At 48.6% G+C, this 21890-nt stretch overlaps 3 protein-coding genes across 10 annotated transcripts; 1 reads left to right on the top strand and 2 right to left on the bottom strand.

The window, feature by feature from the left end:
• The first annotated feature begins 868 nt into the window (after window positions 1-868).
• LOC108057077 (NACHT and WD repeat domain-containing protein 2) lies at window positions 869-9733 on the top strand. The gene is made up of 12 exons (XM_017141185.3): window positions 869-1005; window positions 1106-1515; window positions 2058-2202; window positions 2275-2500; window positions 2576-3017; window positions 3128-3328; window positions 4174-5022; window positions 5409-5801; window positions 5859-6172; window positions 6229-6332; window positions 6970-8094; window positions 8802-9733. Exons 1-12 carry the CDS (start codon window positions 903-905, stop codon window positions 9686-9688), a joined length of 5199 nt encoding a protein of 1732 aa, XP_016996674.3. The 5' UTR covers window positions 869-902; the 3' UTR covers window positions 9689-9733.
• Window positions 9705-20112, bottom strand: msps (msps cytoskeleton-associated protein 5). Of its 8 annotated transcripts, none has more exons than XM_070217581.1 (15): window positions 19727-20105; window positions 17768-18611; window positions 17388-17707; window positions 14806-17324; window positions 14509-14746; window positions 13520-14034; window positions 13031-13126; window positions 12435-12848; window positions 12181-12370; window positions 11867-12120; window positions 11477-11807; window positions 11233-11406; window positions 11041-11179; window positions 10726-10955; window positions 9705-10667 (listed from the first exon to the last, which is right to left on the bottom strand). In XM_070217581.1, the coding sequence occupies exons 2-15, from the start codon at window positions 18525-18527 to the stop codon at window positions 10590-10592; spliced, it is 6258 nt and encodes a 2085-aa protein (XP_070073682.1). In that variant the 5' UTR covers window positions 18528-18611; window positions 19727-20105; the 3' UTR covers window positions 9705-10589. The 8 variants fall into 8 exon arrangements, with proteins under 8 accessions (XP_070073682.1, XP_070073683.1, XP_016996671.3 ...); XM_070217582.1 differs by having other exon boundaries at window positions 9705-10670; window positions 10726-10952; XM_017141182.3 differs by having other exon boundaries at window positions 9705-10670; window positions 10726-10931.
• Window positions 20113-20546: 434 nt separating this feature from the next.
• Window positions 20547-21497, bottom strand: LOC108057056 (histone-arginine methyltransferase METTL23). Its single transcript, XM_017141134.3, has 2 exons — window positions 21259-21497; window positions 20547-21198 (listed from the first exon to the last, which is right to left on the bottom strand). Exons 1-2 carry the CDS (start codon window positions 21385-21387, stop codon window positions 20581-20583), a joined length of 747 nt encoding a protein of 248 aa, XP_016996623.2. The 5' UTR covers window positions 21388-21497; the 3' UTR covers window positions 20547-20580.
• Window positions 21498-21890: the final 393 nt, after the last annotated feature.

The raw sequence follows: 21890 nt of genomic DNA, 5'->3' as shown, positions 1-21890 counted from the left end.
GGTAAAATGTATGTAAGTTAAATGTCAAAACTATTTAAAGGAATCTAAATTACCCTGAGTTCCCATTTTAATCCAACTTTTTGCAAACCAACAAAGCTATTTAAGTTTGAATTGATAATCTTGAAGGCCTGGCCCAAATTCGTTGGCCCAAGTTTCGAATCAAGGAACAGCCATCGAAAGTCATCGCCTAAAAATGGCACACAAGTAGCACTTGGCCCAAAAACTGAACTTCCGGATAAGAAGTAAGCCGTTGCATTGATTTATTTGGGTAAACACGCACGCTGCTAGGTCGAGGTCAAATGTGTAAGACATACCCGAGTACCCAGACCAGGGGCTAGAAATCTGGCACCCACTTACCCCGAAAACCCATTAAGTGCCACCATTCGGCAGTCGCCATTCCAGGTGACTTTGAAACTTGCAGCAATCGCAGCAATCCCACGCCCACGCCTGAAAATCCCGGATCGGTCACGAATGAAACCCTGGCACGCAAGTTTAGGAAGGCAGTCGCCGAGCACTTGAAAACACTTGTTGTATGTCAAAGCCGGAGGCCCAGACATCAATCAGGCGTCTGTCTGACATCCATAAAACCGACGACCGGCAACGGGTTTTCAATCAACAGGTGTTGCCCGGGGAAACTCCGCCTCGCGGGAGTCCTTTCCTGAGGTGGAGGGAATAAGGAACAACCGCGTGCCCGTCAGTCGCAGCTGAACTCAAAAACAACCGTCAACTAGGCGACTGTCAAATGCGCCACGTATCCGGATTCCGGATTATCGATCAAACAGCACTGCGACTTTACGCCAGTTTCTGGGTCTCCGCTTTTGGCGCAGACACATATTGGATTTCAAAGGCTGCGGAACAAATTCGCAGAGCTGCTCTAGCGGCTAAATTAAAGTAGTATCATTATGGATGACCGCACCATAGACTCCATATTCCTGGGCTCCCTGGAGTCCCTGCCGCCGGTTAGCTCGAAAATCGTGCGCATCTTCACCAGCTCCACGTTCACGGGTGGGTCAGCCAAACCAAAGCAATCCTATGGCCATGTGTGGCTTGAATTGCGGTGTGTGAAAGTGTGAACTTGTTATGTAATCTGGGATTTTCGCCACAGACACCACCATGGAGCGGAACACCCTGATGGCCAAGTGCTATCCGCGCATCAAGGACTATTGTCGCGAGAAGCACGGCCTGGAGTTTCAGGTGGTGGACATGCGCTGGGGTGTCCGTGATGAGGCCACCGACGATCACATGACCACGGAGCTCTGCATGCGCGAGATCAAGAACTGTCAGCGTCTGTCGATGGGACCGAACTTCATCGTGTTCCTGGGCCAGAAGTACGGCTACCGACCCATTCCCACATACATTGTGTCCTCCGAGCTGGCCCTAATCTGCGAGGAGCTGACCTCGATGGGCGTGGATCGCGCCATCCTGGATTTGTGGTACAAGAAGGATTCCAATGCGGTGCCACCTATCTCAGTGCTGCAGCCCATCTCCTCTATTTTAATTAATTTCAACAACAAGGTGAGTTTTTTGGTGACAGTGTTAAGTGAGATTGGACATTTATATTTCAAGAAATACCAAGTGAAGTGCTGTAGTGTGTAACTATTTTATCCATCCGAATATTGATTGAATTAAACGGTTTTTAGTCAAATGTGCTGTGTAATATTCGCCATAACTTTGCTAAATAGAGCGCCTTTGCAGGAAAAACAGCCGCTTTATATATCTAAGAAGCTAAGCTAATTTCCACATCATTTAAAAAAAAAAAAATTTTTTTTTTTTTGAAAAGTATATAAGTGGTTACTTTACGATTTTTTTTAAAAACTGGTCAATAAGTAAAGTTTTTAGGTTTGAATGTCTATCAAAAAGGAATTTTAATTACGAACTCAAAGAGGTTCTGGACATTTACTATTCTACTGTGTGTGAGCTGGCAGAGCACCGACAGATTGTAAGGGGTAAACCGCTGAATTTGCTTGTAACCACTGTTACAAAGCATTACATTTATTTAATTTATAATTTAATTTTTAAAAAAGAGGTTATTGATCAAATAAACCTCCAAATCCCAGCGCGTGCCCAAGCTGCAGGCGGAGGATCAGGCGGTGTGGTGGGACACCCTGAACAAGATGCAGAAGCTGCTCCGCAAGGCAGCTGCCTCACTGGGGGCCAGCAACAAGATGTCCAAGGAGGATGTGCACAACTACTTCATGTCGGGTGAGTGCCCCGTAGCCTTTAGCGAGTAGCAATCGTAGTGGTAGCTCAACAACCCCATTGACCGACGTTTAGTGACGGAGCGCGAGGTGATCAACGGGATATTGAACGTGAAGAACACGAAGAACCATTGCCTGTCCTATGTGCGGTACATCAACAACATAAACCTGCAGAACCTGAAGAAGGCCTCGCTCTTCGTGGACATCATCAACCGCAGCCTGGACACGGAGTCGGCCAAGTTGCTGAGCGACCTGAGGGACACCCGGTTGCCGGCCAAGATCGAGGCCGTCAACGCCCAGAAGTAAGGGATGAACAGGGGGAGCAGAGAGAGATGCTTATCCTATATGATGTGGTTGGGTTCGGGGGCACTTTGCAGATACACGGTGGAGTGGATCGGACGGGAGGGCCTGGACATTGAGACGCACGAGGAGTACCTGAATCATTTCATCTCTCACTTCTATAAGAACGTGGTGAAGCTGGTGGACAGGGCGATGCGCAAAGAGGACTCCAGTGCACAGGGGCAGATAGTAACTGAGATCCTTCAGCATCTGCACGCTTGCAACAATTCGGTCAAGATATTCTACGGTCGCGAGGAAAGTTGCGAACGCATCAAGCGCTACATGCTGGGGGATTCAGATAAGCCACTTGTCCTTTTCGGCGACGGAGGCTGCGGCAAGACCTCGCTGCTCTCCAAGAGCGTTGCCCTCGTGGCCACCGAGTGGTTCGTCCACGCACGGCCCATCAACGTCATCCGCTTCCTGGGCACCACGCCGGACTCGAGTGCCTTGACGGCCACTCTGATTTCCATCTGTCAGCAGGTGAAGTCCATCCGAAAACCAGACCACCAATTAGACCCCCGAAACTAACCGCTAATCGCTTCTAACCCTTTTACCCCAACAAACACAAACCCCTAATTCTAACCAATCAGATATCCTACAACTACATGCTACCCTTCGAGAACATACCCGATGATCTTGTCCCCTTAACAGCACACTTTAAGCAATTACTAACTTACGCCAGCCCCGCCCAGCCGCTGACCATCTACCTCGATTCAGTCGACCAGCTGACGGGCACCCAAGACTCGAACAAGGTATCCTGGATACCCACGCGTCTGCCTCCGCACTGCAAGGTGAGCCCTCTGTTCTTATGAGGCTGTGGATTGAACCCTCCAAGTCCGCTTCTTTCCTAACCCCTTTGTGCATGATACTGTAAATACTCTTGTGAATACAATACAATTTTCCTAATAATCCCTTAGTGCATGATTTTCTAAATTTATATATAAATACCGGAAACGGATTTAAGGTCTCTTTATCTCTGACACTGTACAAATTTATGCATGATATTTTTACTTTCTACCTTTACTTTCCTAAGCACTTTAACCAATTTAAGAATATAATCTTATGGAAATCGTCATTCTACAAATGATACTGTATATAACTGAATCAATACCAGTCCTAGAAAAAGATTTGTTCAAAGCTCACCGCATTTGAGACATAATCTTAATTTTCTTAAATTTATTACAACAAAATATTAGAATATATGGCTAAATAATACGACTGAAGGCATAATATATATTGCTTGTAACAAAAATAATATTTTTTTTCGAAGAACTTTATGTTAAACTTAGAGATACTTCTCTAAGTAGTGAACCTTTGGGGCTATCCAATTTAAAAAAAACCCTTGACAATCTTACCCCATCATTATTACTCATACGCCCTGTATATACAAACACTGCATGAATCCGCATGCCCCCACCACTCAGAGGGGAAACTGAGTAAGTTTTTCCAATTGCTTGACCTGTGCGTGCTAAGCAAAATCACTCGACACCACCACTAGAGCCACCAGAGCAACTTGATGGCACCTCACCCAAAACGACACCGCAAGGAGGCCGTTCTGCATGAGGCGATCCTCGCTTGGTATCCACCCCTAAATCCTTAACTCCCTGTCTACAGATCCGATTCCAAATAATTTCAGATCATTATTTCTTGCGCCAACGAACCGGCGAATCCGACGGTTTCCCATGAGTACCATGTCCTGTGCAAGATGATCGATGTGGAGGAGAACTTCATCGAGGTGACGGCCCTCGGCGAGGATTTGGCCATGAATGTGATCAAGATGTGGATGAAGACGGCTTGTAGGGACCTCAATAACTACCAGTGGCGCCTGGTGGCGAATGCCATTAGCAAGTGCTCCCTGCCGATTTTCGTAAAGCTGGTCTTTGCCGAGATTTGCCGCTGGCGAAGCTACACGCGTCCCCAGGAGACGCATCTGGCCAACACGGTGATGGACTCCATTATGCTGCTGTTCGAACGAGTGGAGAAGCAACACGGAAGGATACTCGTCTTCCATGCTTTGGCCTACATAACGGCCAGCAAGTCGGGATTATCCGAGAGCGAGCTGGAGGATCTCATCTCGCTGGACGACAAGGTGCTGGACGATGTCTACCAGTACCATTTGCCGCCCACCCGGCGCATTCCGCCACTTCTCTGGACCCGCATCCGCAACGATCTGCCCAACTATCTGAGCGAGCGGGAGGCGGACGGGGTGAACGTGATGAATTGGTACCACCGGCAGTTCCGGGACACCGCCAAGGAGCGCTACTTCAAGAACATGAACATGGCCATTTACTTTCACTCCATGATTGCAGATTACTACCTGGGCATCTGGGGCGGCGGGGTGCCGAAGCCGTTCAAGTTCACCGAGATCCAGCGGCACAGGTTCGGACTGGCGGACAAGGAGGGATCGGCGGATCGCAAGGTGCCCATTCAGCCGCTGGTCTTTAGCAGCAAGGATGGGCTCTCCAAGCGCTACAATCTGCGCAAGGTGGGTGGGGGGTTATTCTAAACAAGAGCTATCTAATACCCGTCACTCGGCTAAAGGGAGTGCGAGGGAGATGGCTATATATACAATTTTTATTGCGCATAACTTTTTAATGAATGGTCCGATTTGAAAAATGTCTTCTACATTTCGATAGGTATAAAAATACACAAGAAAATTGAATTTATACTTCTCGGAGATTTTAAAAGGTATGGACGCCAGACACATTTTAAAATCGTTAGTGGGCGTTAGAGGGGGCGTGGCGCTCGGCTGAAATAAACTTGCCCTGCATAGGAAGCCCAAGAATATGTGTAGAAAATCTCAACCTTCTAGCTTTTGTAGTTTCCGAGATCTCAGCGAATTTAAGTTTATTAATCAAAAATCCTTTATAGTTTGGTGAGCTGCCCTTCCACTTTGTCCGCTCGCGGCGCTTCAAGGATCTCTTCGAGCATGTGCTCTTCAACTACGACTGGCTGCACGCCAAGCTCTCCAGCTGCCCGCTGCAGGCGGTGCTGGCCGATTTCGAGGATGCCTCCAGCAACACCGACGACAAGGAGGCCAAGCGAGAGCTGATGCTTGTGTCGGATGCCCTGCGTCTGGGTGGCGCCATCCTGGCCATCTACCCGAATATGCTGGCCCCCCAGCTGGTCGGACGACTTCTGCCCGAGATTGGGGGAAATCCCAACATCAAGATGCTTTTGAGGGCCTGCGATCGCAGTGGGCCGAAGGACTGCGCCCTCATTCCGGTTAATCATTGCCTGCACACTCCAGGAGGACCTCTCAAGGTGGGAGTTGCATTGTTATAACCTTGAACTTTAGTAATACCAACTCTTAATCCCTAGTACTCCCTGGAGGGTCACCAGTTCGCTGTCTTCGCCTTCTGCCTGACCAGCGACATGCGCTACATGGTCTCCATCTCCACGCACTTCATCACCTTCGACCTATCGACTTCCGATCTCACGCGTGACGTGAATCCCGGCATCGAGGGCATTATGCAGCAATTGGTTCTCAGTCCCGACAACAAGTGGGCCGCCGCCTACTCGAACAACAACCAGACGGTTCTACTCAACATGCTGTCCAGTGAGTTCGTGGTGATCAACAGTCCCTTCGAGGAGTCCCACGGTCCAGTCAGCGGCCTCTATCTGCTCAATCAAAAGTAAGTTCGGCCTGGGATCATCATGAGAAGAAGTAACTCATCCTTTTCGCTTTCAGTTTGTTCATCACCTGCAAGCTGCGGTGGGCTCAGTTCGATATGCGCGGCAATCTGGTGGATACCTTTGAAGTACCTGGTGAAAATGACAGTTGGGAGATTCTGAGTGAGTATGATTTATAAAAATGTAATCAGATCGGGGTCACCTTAGTTTGAAAGAGATTATACTAGAATCAAGTATATTCTAAAGTGGTAATCACTCTGTATATTTAGCCATGGAGCTCTATAAATCTGCGTTGTATCATGTCATATTCTGATTTTAGAAAGATGTAATCGGGGTCACCTTAAGTTTAAAGGGATCATATTAAAATCAAGTATATGCTGAAGTGTTAATTACTTTGTATATTTTTTTAGCCATGGAGCTCTACACATCTAGGGATTATAATGTCCTATTCCGATTTTCTAAAGATATATTCAGATCGGAGTCACCTTAGACTTAAAGAGATCACATAATATCAAGTCTATGGATTAACCATTACCATTCTTCTTCTATAATAAGCTCTTTATATCTCCGGAATACAATGTCCTTTTCTGATTTTCTAAAGATGTAATCAAATCGGGGTCACCTTACATTTAAAGAGATCACATAATAAAAAGTCTAAGGATTAACCATTATTATTTATATCTCCAGATTACAATGACCTACATAGATTTTCTAAATATGAAATGAAATCGGGGTCACCTAAGAATTCAAGAGGTCATAGAATATTAAGTATACGTATTAACCATAACTCTTCATTCAGCCATGGAGTTCTTCACATCGGCGGATTACAATGTGGTTTTCTGGTCGGGCTCCATCAACGACATGCGCCTGCGGCTGGACTCGTGTCGCGGTGGCCACTACTCCAACGCCCAACGGCTCTACAGCGCCATGGTCATGAACAAGGCAAGGACCCGGGCCTACGGCTGTGCCAACGAGGAGAACTACGAGGTGTCAGTGTTCGACTTTGCGGAGGATGAGGCCACCGGGGAGATATGCTGGACTTTGGTGGAGAGCCTGCCGCGCTACGAGAACGACGACAAGGAGATGCTGCTGCAGTTGCGCCTCGATCAGCACGATCGCATGCTCCTGGGCACGGCGGGCAAGGGCTTTGTGATCTGGGACTTTGGCAGCAAGGATAAGGATTCTGCAGAAGAGTCCCGCCTAAGGGAGGGTGCACTGTACCTGCCACTGCCTCACGGGGTGCGAAACATTACCACGCGCATCATGCAGTCCAACTCGATCATGGTTAGCTCTAAACTAGATTACGCCGTGGCCGGAGTGCGCAAGAACCTGTACGTGTGGTGCCTCCTCTCCGGCCAGCTGGCCAAGGTCCTGGACGCCCACTTCGGGCGCATCATCCAGCTGGAGCCGCTGACCATCGGCAACTGGAACAACCTGGTCACCTCCTCCATCGATCGATCCGTCAAGGTGTGGAACATCAACAACATCTTCGAGAAGGTCCACGTCATCGATCGACATGAGCTGCAAATCGACGACATCAGTCTGTCCGAGGTGGACATGGCGGTCACGGTCACCCGCAGTTGTGTGGGCGTCTGGGAGACGCGATCCGGTCGCCTTCTGGCCAAGCTGGCCGACAGTCCCTTGGGCGCCATCGTCACCCATGCCGAAATCACTCCGGATGGCCGCTACATCATCTCCTCGGAGACGGGAAAGTTTCTCGTCTGGAATCGCGTGTCCGAGCAGGTTGTCTTCCGGGATGACCAGCCTGGTATTCAGCAAATCACCCTTATGGATTATGGGTATAAAGTGCTCACTGTCTCGGTGCCCAACATCAATCAGCGGGATATCCTTGCGGCGGCAGCTGGAGGATCGGCGGATGAAGCCAACAGGCTTACGGCCATAACAACTATGCGTTCCGTTCCAGGTGAGTTACTTTTAGGTAGAGATTTTGTATTAAAAATTGCATTTTTATACCCGTTACTCGTAGAGTAAAAGGGTATATTGTATTCGTGCAAAAGAATGTATATATATAATTGATCAGGGTCACTAGTCGAGTCGATCTAGTCATGTCCGTCCGTCCGTCTGTCCGTCCGTCCGTATGAACGCTGAGATCTCGGAAACTACAAAAGCTAGAAGGTTGAGATTTCCCACACATATTCTTTGGCTTCCTACGCAGCGCAAGTTTATTTCAGCCGAGCGCCACGCCCCCTCTAATGCCCACAAACGATTTGAAAATGTGTCTTTAAAGATTTTGGAAAAGTAAAGCAGATTTATTGTGTTTATTAATACCTATCGAAATGTAGAACAAAATTTTTAATCGGACCATTCGTTATAAAGCTATGCCCGATCAAAGCTTTAATTTAATTTTAATTTTGGTTTTATTTCTTCCTAAGGGCTAGTACTCAACCCAACAAAAAGTCGTCCAAAACAAAAACTTCATATGAAACAAAATTTTTTGACGTTGTTTTTCATATGAAGTTTTTTGTTTTGGACGACTTTTTGTTGGGTTGAGTACTAAGCCTAACGCTACGAGTACAAAAAAATACTTATAAATTAAAGCGCTAGTCACAAGCTTTACTTCTCTCTTATTAAATTTAAATTTGACCAACTTACTGGAATCCTCTTTTGCAGAGGGTGCCATCCTGTTCCGTTTCGACTTCCCCATCCGGATGATCACCGGAATGCCCTTCCGGCAGTCGGTCATCACAGCCGACAATGCCTACATCGTCGTGGTCACGGTGGACAAGTCCAACAAGGATTGCCTGGGCGTCTACAGCGCCACGAACGGGGCCTTCGTCTCCAAGATTCTGCTGAAGGGCTGCTCCATCAAGGAGGTCATCTCGCTGGTGCCGATGCCGCACAAGGCCAACCAGGTGGCGGTGATCAGCAGCGAGAAGGGCAGCGTGATGGACATCAAGACGAAGAAGCACGTGCGCTCCATTGCCAAGTGGGGCGGGAGCATCACTAGGGATGGTAAGTGTGGGTTATATGCTCCTACACGAGGGGGTCTGGAAATGTTGGAGCTGCGCAAGGGCACCACGGTCAAGACCTTCATACCCAAGGTGGCCGAGGGCGTCTTCTCGGTGATCTGCATCTTCACGGAGAACGACGAATATGTGGCCTACTATCACAGCGGCCGGAAGACCATTCGGGTGTTCCGCACCGTGGACACCGAAATGATAGCCAACTACCGGCTGCAGGCGGAGCTCACGGCGATCAAGAGCAGCAAGGATGGACGCGCCATCGTCCTGGGCACCGTGGACGGCTGTATGTCCGTGCTGGCCATTGTGGACCCGAAGAAGGAGGAGATGAACGAGTACCTCAACGATTTGCCCTCCCGCGACGAGAACTGGAAGGCAAAGCTGGCCAAGATGAAGGCTCGGGTGGGATTCAAGGCTGCCATTCGGGTGGCCACCATCTCGTCGCGCTACGCAAAGACCACTAAAGGCGGCGAGGATGGCGAGGAGGAGCTGCTTACCGAGATCACCGAGGACGTGGTGGTGCCAGTGGCCGACTAGCTTCTTGGTTAGTTGATTGATTTATAAATATAACATTTATTTCGCATATAGTTCATGGGGATGTTACAAAAATACGCGGCATGTCTACTGTGTGTGTGTTGTTATCCTGCGTGTCCTGCGTGCTTGCGGCATAGAAATCAGTGTGTTGTTTGTGTGTGTGGATAAAACTGAATGGGTCTTAAACTAAACAATGGTTAGGGGGTAACTGCTATTTGGTAAAAACTACGGTTAGCTAATACGAGTATAAATTAGAGTTTTTAGCGCGCACTGAGCCCAACGCTTGGCTTGAAACAATTTGAGGCGTGTTGAGAGTGTGTTGAAAACATAACCAGACATAATAATAATAACAAGAATCGATCCTAGTGGGCGAAGCGCGAGGCACAAACCTTTAACATGCTACTACTGCTTTCACTGATAATTTAAACAAAATAGCGCGTAGGCATATAATAAACTAACAAGCTGTCGTAAACGGATAGTAGAACTCGCCACTTCGATCTCAATCTCAACTCAGCCAATCGAATCTAATTGAATCGCATACGGAACACAACTCAGTGCTAATACAAAGACCGATCTCAGTTGTTATTAGTTAAAGTACAATATATAGTTGGAGGAGACATAGTAATAGTGTGATCTGTTAATTATTGTTACTGTTGTTAACCTGCTGCTGCTTCCGACACTCACTGCTGCTCCTGTTACTACACATTATTACCGTGGATATATATATGTGCCGATTCGTAAGCATAAAACTATGTTAAATAATAAATGATCCATGTAGTTTACGAGAACTGGCTCGTTCAGTGTGTTTTGTTTTGTTTTGAGTGTCTCTCTTTTGCTGTATAATTCTTTATAGCTGCCGCCGATTATATAGCTAATGTTTCTTCAGCTACAGGAAGCGCACAGCTTATTGGGCATGATTCTCCTTCTTAATCTGGGCCAGCTTTGCCTGGAGATGCTGCAAGCGATTGGGCGACATGTCGCGCTTCTGGAAGAAATAAATTGATTAAGTACTGTACGCTTTTATCGCTTATTCAACTCACATCACGCTTGATGAGCGACGCCTTCTGTGCGTTCATCCCGTTCAGGCAGAGATTCTCGTCGGCCACCTTGTTGTCCAGCATGTGCGATCCGTCGTCTGCCGAACGGGCGGAGGCCAGTTTACCGGCCACTCCTCCGCCGGAGAGGTGATACTGCAGGCGGTCCATCCAAAAGTCGGCATCGTGACCGCTGTTCTGGTAGTTGGCATCTGTGAGATAAGAACGAGTAGCTGCTGCAGTTCGTCGCAATCAAACACGAATATAAATGCATGTGCGTGCGGTTAGTAGATGAAACAGGGTGTTAGGTGCGGCCCTTACCCGTGCGATTATCCGGCGCCTGTGTGGAGCCGGCGTTCTGGTTGCGCTCGATCTCGGCCAGACCCTCCTCGATGTACTTGTGGAAAGTGGCACTGGAGCCCTGCAGGAAGGTACTCAGATCGATGTCGGGATTTTGTTGCTGCAAGTGGTTCCTTAGATCAGCAATCAAATAAATCATATCTCAAAACAAACCTTAAAATCGTATAGCTTCTGCAGACCCTGCTGCTTGGTATCTCTATCCGAGATGAGCTTAAAGATCTGCGATACTGTATCATGAGTTTGGTGCGAAATACGCTTGGAGGCAATCTCCTTGGCTCTCTGCGGGGAGGCACCAATTCCCGCCGCAATGCCATCCTTCTGGAAATTCTAACAGGGAGGCAACGTTTATTATTCATTCGATATAAAGCATTATAATAAAATATTCTAAGAAACCCACCTTAAGGATGCGCAGCAAATACGCGTGCAGCTCCGAGTGTGTGGGAATCTGATTGAGGTGCTGCAGAATGGCATTGCCCTTGACCTTGGCCATGTTGTGCAGAATGGTCTTGATCGTGCGCATTGGCGTATCCGACGGTCTGTTCTGCCACCAGGTGCTGGGCAGAGCCAGCATAAACTCGTGCACCTCCAGAATGACGGCGTCGTAGTTCAGCTCGTTGCTGCGCTCGGCCATCATCTTTACGTTGCGCCAGATGCACTTCATCAGCAGATCCGTGAACTTGGGCAGCTTGGCCTCAGGACAAGTCTCGCGCAAAAGACGAATTAAAGCACTGCAAGGGATTCAAGGTAAATATATAATTAACATAATATATATATGCAATTCACTTACCAGTTTAAGTTCGTGAAATCCACCTTGTCCAAGACTTTGAGGCAAATGCCATTAATAACCTTGTTATACTGACTGTCATCGCCCACGGCCAACTTGGGATCGGCCATCAGGTTTAGCAGTGCCGACATGAGATTTTTAATGCAGGCCACGCTCAGCGTTTTGCCCAGAATGTTGGCATGGAAAAATGTATAGAGAATGGAAAGTAGCGGCTGGTAAACGACCACAGACTGAGCCGAAGGTATCTGTGAGAGATTCTGCAACGTAAAATAGTTTGTTTAATATTTCAGATATTATAATAATAACCATTAACATACCTTGAATTGTGCCAGCACATTCTGAATGAATATTTCCTCGTAGTCGCGCAGCACAGCCTGCTTCTCGGGAGCCTCGATGATGGCGGCCAGCTCGTTGATGGCCGCGCGAGCCTTTAAAGTGTCCGTGCTGCTTACGCCCCTGATCACCTTCACCAGCTGCGGATCGTGCTTGGGCAGAACGTCGGCCAAACTGGAGGCGGAGAATTAAGGAGTTAAATATCTAATAATATAAAACAGCCGCAAAGATAACCTACTTTGGCACATTGTTCTCCTGCTGCTGCGGCGCCTGCTGGTGCTGCATTCGCATGGGGCTGCGATAGGGCGAGATTCCACTGGTCATTCCGCCGGTGGACGACGGAGAGGTGGTCAACGTTTGCTGCATGTAATGCTGTCGCGAGACCAGACGATCGAACTTCTCCTGCGGATATAGAATGCCGGCACGCGTTGGCCTCACTTTAATGGGCTCGTCCAGCGATGAGATGTCCACGTTCAGCAGCGGCTTCTGTTCCATTTGGTCCACGCGGTCCCAGTCTTTTTCGATATCGCTTATTACCTGCGGGTCCAAGCCAAATGGTCCGCTGGGCTTTTGTTGCTGCGCCTGCTGTTGCAGCTGGTGAAGTTGCTGTTGCAGAAGAAGTAGCTGTGCCGAAGGAGCCTGATCGAAAGTTCTGTAGAGTGTGGGAAAAATAAAACGAAACTGTTAGCTCAACTCGGAAAACTTCAATGAACTGGAAACACAGATAAAGCAATGACATTCAACGATGACAACCAAGGCAAAGGGAACTTTACAAACAAACACAGCAGCAAGCAACAAAACAACATAAACAAAGTATAAAGAAAGCCACTTTACGCCTGTCGAGTCAGGGAGTTCAAGTAGGCAACCACATTGGTGGCACTCCGCTCCGTCAGGTTGCTCTGCCCACGCGTATTTAACGCCCGCTGCAAACTAAGTCGATAAAATAAAAATATAAACGAAAATCAACAGAGACCAACCGAAATCGAAGTAAACAGAAATATAAATGATTTATCTACTGGGATATCCGAGGGTGGAAACCACTATGACCCCCTTTAAGAACTCAAAAAACAAACTCTGGATCTTTTGACTTTGTTCTTTTGACACGAACATACAAGTTGGACGACAGAATTTAAACATATGACAGCTTTTCTAAATGCTTCTCGTTCAGTATCTTGCGGATCTGCTAGATTTTTGGTATCCGAGAACGCTTAACGCCTTGCTCATTACGGCAACAGCAGTTTCCGACCCTCGGCGGTACAGGGCACTCACCAAACTAAGTAGTAAATGAATATTGGTTTGAGAATCAGCCAGCGGCACACTTACCCCTCTTCGTCCGGTGGCGGCAGCTCGTCGCAGCCGTTGCCCACCTCCGCATCCTCGATCTCGATGCTGTCATGCCGCTGAGCTGCCGCCGGCCTGCCCGTGGGCATATCCACAGAGGCCGGAGGCGTCGGCTTCTTCGTCTTCTTGGCCCTCTTGATGCGCTCATCCAGCATGGACAGATCCTTCTCGTTGAGATGCCCGATCATCTTGTAAGTCTTTTCGCCGGACAGGAAGAACACCTGGACGATGCAGTTGAGGGCTGCATTGCGCACAGAATTATCCCGGTCGGAGATCTGGCGAGCAATCTCACGCACCGCCGCCTGGGGAGCAATGTTCATGCCGTAGGTCTCAATCAAGAAGGATAACTCGTCCAAGCACTCGGTGCGCTGACGGGCATTCTTCGATTTGAGGCCCTCCATCACATAGGCAAAGACCTTGACAAAGGGGAAGACCAATATAACTTGCCGGAGGACCCGACGAACTGCATTTCGCACGGCATCCTTTGGATCTCCCATCTGCAAGGCAAACAAGGAATTTTAATAATTTTGTATGTCTCCTATGACCAAAAAAAACCAGGGTTCGGAAAATAACACACACTGTAAATTTTTAACATTTAAATCAGGGTTCGGAAAGTAACACACACTGTAAATAACTTGTGTTATTAACATGTTAAATATCAAAGTGTTAAGTTCAAAAAAGTTATTGACATGTGTGGTAAAAATAGTAGCCTACATATGTTTGTAACATAAATAACACACACATGTCATTTGTGTTATTAACACGACGTGTTTTTTACACAGCATGTTTTTAACACAATGAGTTTTTGACATTTAAAAGACAGCTCACAATATATGTAAATAAATTGATTCTGCCTACCGTTACTGTGTCTATTTTATAAAAAATGTATATGTTTTTGGTTATGGACAATTTTTCCAAATATTTATTAAATTAAAAAATGTGGAGGGGTAAAAAATGCCCAACAAACTTACCTTCAAAAGCAGGTGGGGCACAAAGCAGCTGCCCTCGTTCTCGGCCAGAATGTATTCCTGGTCGATGAGCATCTGGAAGACCTGCGACAGATATTCGAGACCCTTAATCAGCACAGAAGGGTTCGTATCGTAGAAGCGCAGAGTCAACCATTTGAGTATCAGGTCCAGATTGCAAACCAAAGCCTTACTGTTGCCAGGCAGATCTTCGCCCAACTGCTCGATTACTTTCAAGTGGTAGCTGGGGGGGAATTGAAAGGGTTACCTCTGGAATACAGAAATGATAATAAAAGGACCCACCGAAAATCGTCGTGGAACATGTTGGCTATCAGCGCCTTATTCACATTGGCCGCCATCATCTGGTCGCGCAACAAGTCGGTGAATTCCTCTCGCGGCGTCACGAAAGTCCACTTGAGCACCTTCATCTTCTGCTCGTCCAGCAGTCGCTGGTTCTTGGAATTGTTTGCGGCCAGCAGCGGTGATGTGTCGACATCCTCGTCCTTCTTGCGCGCTGGTGCCGGCAATTTGTCCTGCCCTCCGGCTGCCCGGGCAGAGGCACTCTTCTGGATTCCTCCAGCCCCGCCACCGCGCACTGTCTTCGCCTTGGGCTCCTCGGGTATCGGCGCCTGCTGCTTGCCCTTGGGCAGCGGCTTCACCGGGAGATTGGGACGCGCCTTCTCCAGGGCCGCCTGTATATCCTTCTTCGAAGCGGGCTTCTGCTTGTCGAGAGCTCGGCTCATGGCGTCGAAACCCAGGTGAATCATGATGCCCAGCACCGCCTCGTTGGCGTTCTTTCGCACATCGGCATTGCGATCGCAGATGTGAGCGTACAGATGCGGCACCATCGAATGGAGATCCTCCTTGGACACCGATTTGGGCGGAAGGCCGGGCAGCTTGTCCGCTAGCCAAGCCCACAATTCGGTCTTCAGAGCGGGAGAGCCTCCTTTCAGAGCATCGGCAATCATTTCGCTCTCGAAGAACTCCTTGTAGCCGCCCTTTTCGCCAAAGCTATTGATGCAATTGAGAGCGGCAGCCCTTACAAAACTCTTGTTATCGCCCAGGGCGTGCAGGAATCCAGGGAACAGGGTGCGCACATGGTTGCGGCATCCAGCGCCCATGGCGGTGGCCAGCTGCTCGCAAATGGCCAGCGTCGTCTGGGCAATCTTGGCATTGGAATCCACCAGGCGGTGGGCCAAAGCAGGAGCCAAGTCGCCGATGCTGGGTTTGATTAGCCGCGCCTCCGAAATGATGGCCTGCAGCTTGGTGAGTCCCTCGTTGCGGGTCTTCCAGTCCTTGTCGGACATCTCCTTCAGCAGTGCCTCTGTGATTTGCGGGGCAATGTCAACGCGCGGCAGAAGATCAGCCATGTTAATGGGCTCTTCATCTCCGGCTGCTCCACCATCGTCGTCTTCGTTGTCCGGAGAAGTACCACCGCTGCTCCGCTGAACTCCCCTCACCGGCTTGGGTGGTTTCTCGCCCACATTCTTGTCAAACTCCACCTGAATCTGGGACTTTAGCGCAGGCTTCTCGCTGTCGAAGAACATCATCAGCGCATTGCCCATATACATGGACATGGTGCCCACGAGCTGAATGGCAGCGGCACGAACCGTTGGATTCGTGCTCTGCACGCCCTTTCGCACATCCTCGATGAGCGTCTTTGGCTGCAACTGGAAGCCGAACTCTGTGATGGCTTTGGCCACCCAGTTGAAGGCCTCCGACTGAACTTTTGGCGACTTTTGCTCGAAGGCAAAGCTCAGCACTTTGCCCACAATGTACTCGAGTTTCGTGGCTTCTGCAAAGGCAGTTAAAACATCGGCAGCTGCTGCTCCATTCTTGGCATCGGCCAGCTTCTCTGTAATTTCATTCACAACCAGATCGACGGTCGTCGTGGTCAGCGGATAATTCTCGGCCACACTGCGAATGATGTCCAGCTTGATCTTGAGCACCTGGAAATTCATTTCCTTGAGGCCCGGCTTGCGTCCGCTGATTGTGCGGATGAGGATCTGTGAAATGTTCGCCTGTTTGGCATCGAAGCCGGTGATTTCGCCCTGCAGCTGCTCCACGGCAGCCAGGCGGTTCTTCCAATTGGAGTCCACTAATCCATTGAGTATGTCGGCTGGCAGAATTTCCTCGGACCTTTCCTGCAAATCCTCGGGTGTTAGTTCCCTTTCCGTGGCCAGGGCTTTTCCGGTTGCCTTTGCGGCTGCCGCCGGGGCAGATGCACCGCCGCCCGAAGCTCCAGCCGCAGGTTTCTTGAGCACCTTTCGTGCTCCTGTAGTCGCCGGTCGGGAAACTGGCTTGGGCTCCACACTGCCCGCCGTTGACTTGGCCGGAGCAGCTGCCTTGGCAGCTGGAGCTGATGCAGGTCTTGCCTCCTTCTTGGGACCAGCAACCTTAATCTTGATCTCCGCCTTGTCGTGACACTCCTTGATCTTCGCCATCTTCAAGGGATCCACGTCGGCGAGCAGCGGAGTCACCGCCTTCTCGCCCATTAGCTTCATCAGAGTGCCCAGAGCTTCGGCGCTGCTGTCGCGAACTGTGGGATCCGGTTCGTTGAGTGTCTTCACCAAACTGGTGGCCAGCAGCTTGAGCAGCTTCTTGTTTAGCGCCGCTGGCTGAGTGCGGGTCAAAGCGCGGGCCAAAAACAGGGCTGTTTCGGACTTAACACTTGGATTCTTATTGGCCAGCGACTCGACAATCGACTCTTGCTGGGCCTCCAGGGAGGTGGAGCCGTAGATGGCATCGATGGCCTCGCGCAAAGCGGTCACAACATTGGGTTTCTTCTCCTTGAATTTCTCCAAGAGAGAAGGGACACAGGCCTTTAATACAAGAAGGTATATTGTAGGGATTTACTGGGAAAAATAGAGATATGAAATACTAACCGATGCGTAGTTGGAGAACCGCTTAGCCAATCCCTTGGCCAGCAGTGCCAGACATTTGCCGGCCATCGCCACTAGAACTACATTCGAGTCCTTGGTGATCACCTTCTTGAGGGCGCTCACCAGTGCTCCATACTCGCCGTTCTCCAGCTTGGGATTGTCGGTGAGCAGCTTCTCCAGGACCTCCAGCGATTCCTTGCGCAGCGTCCACTTCTTTTCTTCTAATTTGTCGTAAAAGTCCTTGGGCATTTTAGAGAGTATGTCAACGGGATCGAGTAGATCAATGGGATCGATTTCCTCGGCACCAGCTTCGCCATCTTCTTCTGCAGGAAAACGAAAGTAGAAATCAATATTGGTTACATTAAGGAGTGAGTTTTCCCCACCATTATAGGCATCTTCGACAGCTGCTGCATCGGCTATCTTGGCTTGCTTTTCCTGCTGGGATTTCAGATATCTAGAGGGCTCGGCCCGTTCGCCCTTGAGCTTCTCGAACTCATCCTCCAGCTCCTTGAGCGTCACTTGTGGCAGCGCCGAGATCTGCGGCTTCATGGCGGCTCCGATCCAGCGGTATATCTCCACGGCCAGCTGCTTGCCCTCATCCCGGACAGCCTTGTCGCGATCCGACATCAGTGGGGCGAGCTTCTTGATCAGCGGCTTTACGCCGACCACCTTGTGTCCGAATTCCCGGAGCGCCAAGGTGGTGGCTGCCACGCAGGCGGACACAATCTTGGGGTTCTTGGCCTCCATGCCCTTGACCAGCTCCTCGACGACGGCCTCCTGCTTCTCGATCTCCACATACATCAAGGCCACCTGGACGGAGAGCTCCTTGGTCTTTGTCTTGGGGGCGGCAATGCATTTCTGGACAATGCCGGTCATCACATCGCCCACTGTGCGTCCGGCCAACCCGCTGTTCTCCACAAAGATCAGGGCCGCCTCCAGACCCTTCTCCTGGGCCATGGCATTCGAGTCGACGACCATCTTCTTGATGAGCCCGGCGAACTTGGACCATTCCGGCGACTTCTCGTCGTCCAGGTCGCGGAAGAGCTTGGCCGCCTCCTCGTAGCCATCGACGCGGGCCTTCCACAGCTTGTGGACACACCGCTCCTCCACCGGCAGCTTCTTGTACTCCGTATCCTCGGCCATGCTGCTGCTCCGGATGCTACTCAATTCGTTCTGAGCAGCGGATTCTTCTCAGTGGTCTGCTCGGTTCAGGTCTCAACCAACATTCTAGGGCAAAAAACAAGGAAAAAAATATTATATAAAAATCAAAAGAACAAATCAACTGGAATTTCTCTACACAGAAAAAAATGGTAATGGTCAATTTGATATTTTTCAAAGATCAAGTATTCATATCATTTTGATATTTTGATTTCATTATTTGCTCAAAAAATACTACATTTGGTATTTTTATGATCTGATAAAATATCATGTTGATATGTTTGAATCTTAAATTTTACATTTATTGATATGAAATAAGGTAGAAATAACCCTATTTCATATCGTCTTTTTTTTCTGTGTACGAAACATCAATGGAGCGGAACTATTCTGGTTGTCAGGAGCCATCAAGCTAATGTTTCAAAATTGAGCTTAATCGTGGATGAAATGAAATGAGAATCCGGAGGCCAAGGAATCGGAAGAATCTATCCGTTCCGCTCGAGAGGCGGCAAAAAGTAAATGGGTCGGCCATATTTAGATTCGTCTAAGTGCAGTTATTTGGCAAATAGAAATAGAAATAGGAGCGTGCGAATTTGGTTTTTCTGAAAAGGTTTTTCTTCGGGCTTGTCGCAAAGGATGGTGATATCATATTGCGGAATAGAGCGCTTTATTCAGACAATAAATCAGGGGCAGGGCAACCCCAGCCCCCTTTACCACCCCCACCCACCGAAGGTGACACACACGCAAGACAACAGAGTGATTCAGTAGTATTATTATATTATTATTCATACCCCCCTGACTTAATTCCTAACTCCGCCCCTGTGGTAACATAACTGTGCTCCAGTTCCAGTAGAGCATTCCAATAGTCGGCTATGCTCTCTCTCCCTCTCTAATTCCAAGCTCTCACGCACACCGACGCTCTCCATTTCGAATTAACGGATCGCTTTGGATCGGAGGCAACAACAAATGTTTCTCCTGCGGGGCTGTGCGTCGGGAAAATGCCGTCGTTTACCGTTCCAGCCCACCGCTAATTGCCATTTGGACTATTAATTTCCAGTGGCTGCAACTTGAGAGGTGCATCTGCACCAGATTTCGCCCATTTTGGCGACAAACAAAAAGCGACGCCCTGGAGAGAAATTCCAATGCAACCTATTGCATTCCGGCACACACACAAAGCACACACTCACCATCAGATTGGGGATAAGATCCGAGTGACGCCGTGCAGCGGGGGGCGTGGCGGGGGCGGACAGCTGGCCAGGGGCAGCGGTTTTTAGAGGGCTGCGCAATGCAATAACTTCGATTTTTCGCAGGCGACACACCAACACTCACACACGGCACAACACTCAGGCACACGCACACAAAAGCGACAAAGGCACACCGACGAGCTCACTTTTTCTCGGCTGCTTAGTAGTGCAGCAACAATAAAATAATAAACAATAACTTAACTAGGTTCTAAGCACTTTGAGGGGCACTTTTGTGCAGCGGAATTCACTTTGGTTTCGCGTGATGTAAATAAATAAGAATTTTTGCGTTCTTCGCAAGCGTCGTTGCGCGCCAGCAGTGTGGCTGTATAGGTTGGAAATACCTTGAGGCCCTAGAAAATGAACTTTGAATACTAGATTTATTTAAACGAATATACCATACAACACGGTCTTACTAAAATTGGAGGTTTAAGACACCGCTGTAGCCATGACACCTACCAAAAAGTTAGAATTCAAAAATAACAGGGACCGTAAATAATCATTATTTGAGATTTTTATTTTAAAAAGACTACTGTGATATTTTGTTTTAAACGTCAAGAATAACGTTCTTTTTACTCTTGTCCACAAAGTATATGCATTTCAACAAATCTGGAAAGCAAATGAACTGTTATTTGTTCATGTCTATAAAGTGCATAAAAGCCAGTTAAATTGTTGATTAAAACTTGTAAAAACCTCAGTAGGCCTTTTAAAATAAAAATCTCAAATAATGATTATTTACGGTCCCTGAAAAATAACAAATTTCCAATTTTAAATTAAACAAAATAAGATATGTATAATTCTTATATAGCATTTATTGGCCCACCGCCGCTGTCAACGCGCGTGATCTCCAGCAGGTGAATGGTGTGTCCGCCCATGAACTCCAGCACATCCACGCCCGACTCCTTGCCAATCTCGTCCATGCTGATGGGCAGCGCCTGCAGTTTCCACTTCTTGAGCAGCGCCTCGATGGACCAGTCGGCGCTGCGCTCCTGGTAGGTGAATATGAACTTGGCGCCGGCATTTCGCTCCAGCAGAAAGGCCACTGTCACCACGATGTCCTCGAAGACGCTGGGATCGTAGAAGCAGTCGGCGGCGATGATGAGGTCCAGTGGCGGCAGCCGGAACACGCTGTTCAGCAGGAGGCCCCAACTAAGCCCGACCACGTCGATATCCACGCCCGGCTGCAGCTGATTGGCCAGGCAGGACTTTCTTATGTGAGCCAGCGACTTGGGCAGGATGCAGTTGTCGGTCAGGACCACCTGGGCGCGGCACTTGGCGGCCAGGATGCCGGGCAGAGCAGTTCCACTGCCCAGCTCAAGGATCCGCTTCCCCGCCAGCGTTTGGCGACGTTCCCAAAGGAAGTGGGCGAGCACGGGGGCGCAGGGCCACGTGTAGAAGGAGTAGGCTCCCTGGAGTAGCTAATTATGGGGATTTTCAAAGGATTAGTTGCTGCGGAAACACCTGGTTTAAGAACTCACCTCGGGTATCTTGATCTCCAGTCGCTCGGCGGGCGAACCGCTGAAGACGAACTTGCGGATGTGCTCGGCGGTGGCTGTGGCCGCCACAATGTCGTTGTCCTCGCTGCCGCTCTTCATGTGGAAACGCATTTTAGCTCGGGCATGCAGGAGTAATTCTAATTTCTTTTACTAAACTGTTGCTATTTTTCAGTGTTTTGTTTACAACCTGTTTGATTAGCGATGACAGCGAAGAAGCGATAAGAGTATCGATAGCGCTAGAGGTGAGCCACGAATATTGTGACTAAGTAACGGAGCTGTGACTGCAGTTTATTGAGAGCGAAATAGATTAGGAAAAAGTGATTTTAACACTTTATTATTAATTTAGTATCCTAGGGGTTGTTTTCTTGTCCGTTTGTTATTTTTAAAGTTTAATTATAACCTTAAAATCGTATGGAAAACCAGAGTTTAAAGTTTCCTTTTAATTTAACAGGCGGACGAGAAAACGGCCTTAAAAAAATAAATGTATCTAGTCCTATTAGGTTTATTATTTGACACAAAATAAAACATAATTATAGATCCAATTATTCAGGTCTATAGAAATGGTTTGAATAAAAACTACCTGGTGAACGCACCCAGAAATGAAATACATTCGT

The sequence above is a fragment of the Drosophila takahashii genome, chromosome 3R (genome assembly GCF_030179915.1).
Source record: "Drosophila takahashii strain IR98-3 E-12201 chromosome 3R, DtakHiC1v2, whole genome shotgun sequence".
In the NCBI taxonomy this organism is placed as follows: Eukaryota; Metazoa; Arthropoda; class Insecta; order Diptera; family Drosophilidae; genus Drosophila; species Drosophila takahashii.
The sequence above is the reverse complement of the archived record's forward strand: the minus strand, read 5'-3'. Positions and strand labels throughout refer to the sequence as shown.